Source organism: Vigna radiata, unplaced genomic scaffold (assembly GCF_000741045.1).
Source record: "Vigna radiata var. radiata cultivar VC1973A unplaced genomic scaffold, Vradiata_ver6 scaffold_189, whole genome shotgun sequence".
Taxonomy (NCBI): domain Eukaryota; kingdom Viridiplantae; phylum Streptophyta; class Magnoliopsida; order Fabales; family Fabaceae; genus Vigna; species Vigna radiata.
The window spans coordinates 301,922-305,134 of record NW_014541997.1 but is presented as its reverse complement, the minus strand read 5'-3'; the positions used below and the strand labels follow the sequence as shown (position 1 = coordinate 305,134).

The window sequence follows — 3,213 nt, the reverse complement described above, 5'->3', positions numbered from 1 at the left end:
GAATGGAATGGATGATGAAGGTGACTCTTGATGGAAGCAAAGGCTAGAGTGTGAATTGTTACGGTGGCTCTCAAATGTTAATGGAGGATGCAGATGGTTCAAAAGATGAGAATGCAGATGTTGTTGAATGGAGAATGCCGATGTTGAATGTTGTTGAAGGATTTTCTTAATGTGGTATAGCAGATGGATGAAGCCAAAGAATGGCTGTTTGCGGAGGTAAATGAGAAGAAGATGTTCTTAAAGTCCACGTATCAAAGTCCACGTCTTAAAAGATATTGTGTGCCACCTATTTAAAAAATACACTTCCTTTTGCCAGCAAAGACAAATTTTAACGCCGTTCAGGGAAGTTAACGGAATGAACTTGATTGGTTTAATTTTTCAATTTAAGGACTAAATTGATCATTTTTAAAAAACAGGGACCTACTTGAAGAAAACCAGCAAAAATAGGGACCAACGAATCTATTTAACCTAAATATAATCAATTTTCGGTCCCCGTAAAGACTTGGTGAAAATATCTGCTAATTGATCACTTTGAATTGTTGAATTCAGTCTTGATATCTCCAGATACAATCTTCTCTCGAATGAAATGATAATCATTTTTAACCTGTTTGGTCCTCTCATGAAAGACGGGATTAGAACTAATATGAAGAGCAACATGATTGTCACATATAAGTGTCATTTACGTGACATCTCTAAATTGTAAATCTTTAAGCAATTGCTTAAGCCAAACAAGTTCACAAGTGGCTAAAGTCATAACTCTATATTTTGCTTCTGCACTAGATCTTGCCACAACACACTGTTTCTTGCTTTTCCAAGAGATCAAGTTACCACCAATGGAGACACAATATCCGGATGTAGATCTTCTATCAGAAGGAGATCCTGCCCAATCAGCATCAAAATAACAAACCACTATTGTATGGTTACTAAAACCATATAACACCCTTTTCCAGGAGATCCTTTAATATACTTTAATATACGTATACCTACATTCCAATGATCTTCACATGTGGAATTAAGGAATTGGCTTACCACACTAACTGCAAAGGAAATATCTGGACGAGTAACTGTAAGATAATTTAATTTTCCAACTAGTCTTCTATATTTCTCGGGATTTGACATAGGCTCCCCCTGTTTTTGTAGAAGTTTAGTATTAGGATCCATGGGTGTGTCCACAGGTTTTGAATTCATCAACCCTGTTTCCTCCAAAATATCTAGTGCATATTTCCTTTGAGATATAACAATACCATCATTGGATTGTGCCACCTCAATACCCAAGAAATATCTAAGTTTGCCAAGATCTTTAGTCTGAAAATGGTTGCAAAGATGTTTTCTCATCTAAGAGATGCCATGACTATCACTGCTTGTAAGAACAATTTCATCAACATATACTATCAAGTAGACAGATCCAACACTTGAGTGATGGTAAAAGAATGAATGATCTACCTCACACCGAGTCATACCAAATTGTTGAACAACATTACTAAATTTTCTAAACAAGGCCCTAGGAGATTATTTTAGGCCATATAAGGATTTGCGAATACGACATACCAACCAAGAAGGCTCCCCCTGAACAACAAATCTTGGAGGTTGTTCCATATAAATCTCTTCTTGCAAATCTCCGTTATAAATGCATTTTTGACATCCAATTGATAAAGAGGCCATTGTTGAAGAGCCGCCATGACTATAAATAAACAAATAGATGCCATCTTTGCCACTGGAGAAAAAGTATCACCATAATCCAAACCAAAAATTTGAGTGTAACCTTTGGCCACAAGTCGAGCTTTGAGGCGATCAATAGTTCCATCAGGACCAACTTTGATACCAAAAATCCACCTGCAACCAACAACAGATTTCCCAGACGGTAATGGGACAAGCTCCCAAGTTCCACTATGTTGAAGAGAACTTAGTACATCTAGCATGGCCTGACACCAACCAGGATGGGCTAAGGCATCAGTAACAGATTTTAGGATTGTCACAAAAGAAATAGAAGAAAGGCATGTATAAAAAGTTGAAGACAGTCTATGATAACTTAAAGCAAGATAATGTGGAGATGGATTACGAGTATAATGTATACCTTTTCGAAGGGCAATTGGAAGGGTAGATTCAATTATCGGAGCCAAAGGAGACAAGGTAGTTGGCACTTCAATTGAGTCACTTGGTTGTTGTTGAGAAACACCTAGTGAACTAGGCACAATTGAAGGATCACAAACAACAAGAATATAGATAGTATTAGAAGGAAACATATCACAAGAAGCATGATCTTTAAAATAAAAGGAAGACTCATTGAATGTGACATCTGCAGATATAAAATAACGATAAAGAGAAAGAGAAAAACACTTGTATAATTTCTTTGATTTAGTAAAGCCTAAAAAAACACATTTGTGTGATCGAGGAGCTTACTTATCAAGGCCAAGACCAAAATTATGAACAAAACATGTAGACCTAAAAACTTTTAGAGGTAATGGGTGAAGAGTTTCATGAGGAAATAAGATAGAATGAGGTATTTTATTTTCTAAAACAGAAGAGGGCATGCGATTAATGAGATAACATATAGTAAGAACAACATTACCCCAAAAATATCGAGGATTGTTACCATGAATTAAAAGAGTACGAGTTATTTCAATAGGATGTCTATTATTGTGCTCAGCCACCCCATTTTGTTGAGGTGTATAAGCACATGAAGTTGAAAAACTGTTATTTTTATACTTAAATTTGACACTAAATACACCCTTTATGACTTAGAAACTAGCTTAAAATCATGCATTTTGCTTAAGTTAGAGAAAAAGAGAGTCAAAGGTGGTTTTCTTGGTTTTATGCTTGATTTTCCTTGTTTTGGCAAGAATTAAGATGAATTGAAGGAAGGAAGCTGAAGTAGGATGGAGTTAGACTCAAGAGAAAGAGGAAAAGTGCTTAAAAGAAAAATCGCAGGCATTGCTGAGCACAAACCACCGTTGAGTGCCAACCTCTTGGAAGAGATCTCTTGCCAATGCCTAAGCGCCAACGCTGAGGGGAAAATCAAGGGCTGCAGCCACCGCTGAGCGACACTTTCACCGTTGAGCGCCAGCCTCTTCAGAGAAGCCACTGCCAGACGCTTGGGCGACAACGCTGAACGACCCTTATGAGTACCGCGCCTATCACTGAGCGGTAATCCAGCACTAAGCGTCAGTCTCTTGGGCATGGGCCAATTTCTGTTGATTTTAATGAACTATATAT

At 37.4% G+C, this 3,213-nt stretch overlaps 1 protein-coding gene across 1 annotated transcript; it reads right to left on the bottom strand.

The window, feature by feature from the left end:
- Positions 1–679: 679 nt before the first annotated feature.
- Positions 680–1,161, bottom strand: LOC106778782 (uncharacterized mitochondrial protein AtMg00810-like). The gene is made up of 2 exons (XM_014666770.1): positions 984–1,161; positions 680–879 (listed from the first exon to the last, which is right to left on the bottom strand). Exons 1-2 carry the CDS (start codon positions 1,159–1,161, stop codon positions 680–682), a joined length of 378 nt encoding a protein of 125 aa, XP_014522256.1.
- Positions 1,162–3,213: the final 2,052 nt, after the last annotated feature.

What these genes read in the sequence shown, in the direction of transcription:
- LOC106778782 (XM_014666770.1), bottom strand. Translation starts at nt 1,161, where the DNA reads ATGGATCCTAATACTAAACTTCTACAAAAACAGGGGGAGCCTATGTCA. An exon ending in TGAAGATCATTGGAATGTAG is followed by an intron (nt 880 to 983) that starts GTATACGTATAT and finishes CTGATTGGGCAG; the next exon opens with GATCTCCTTCTGATAGAAGA.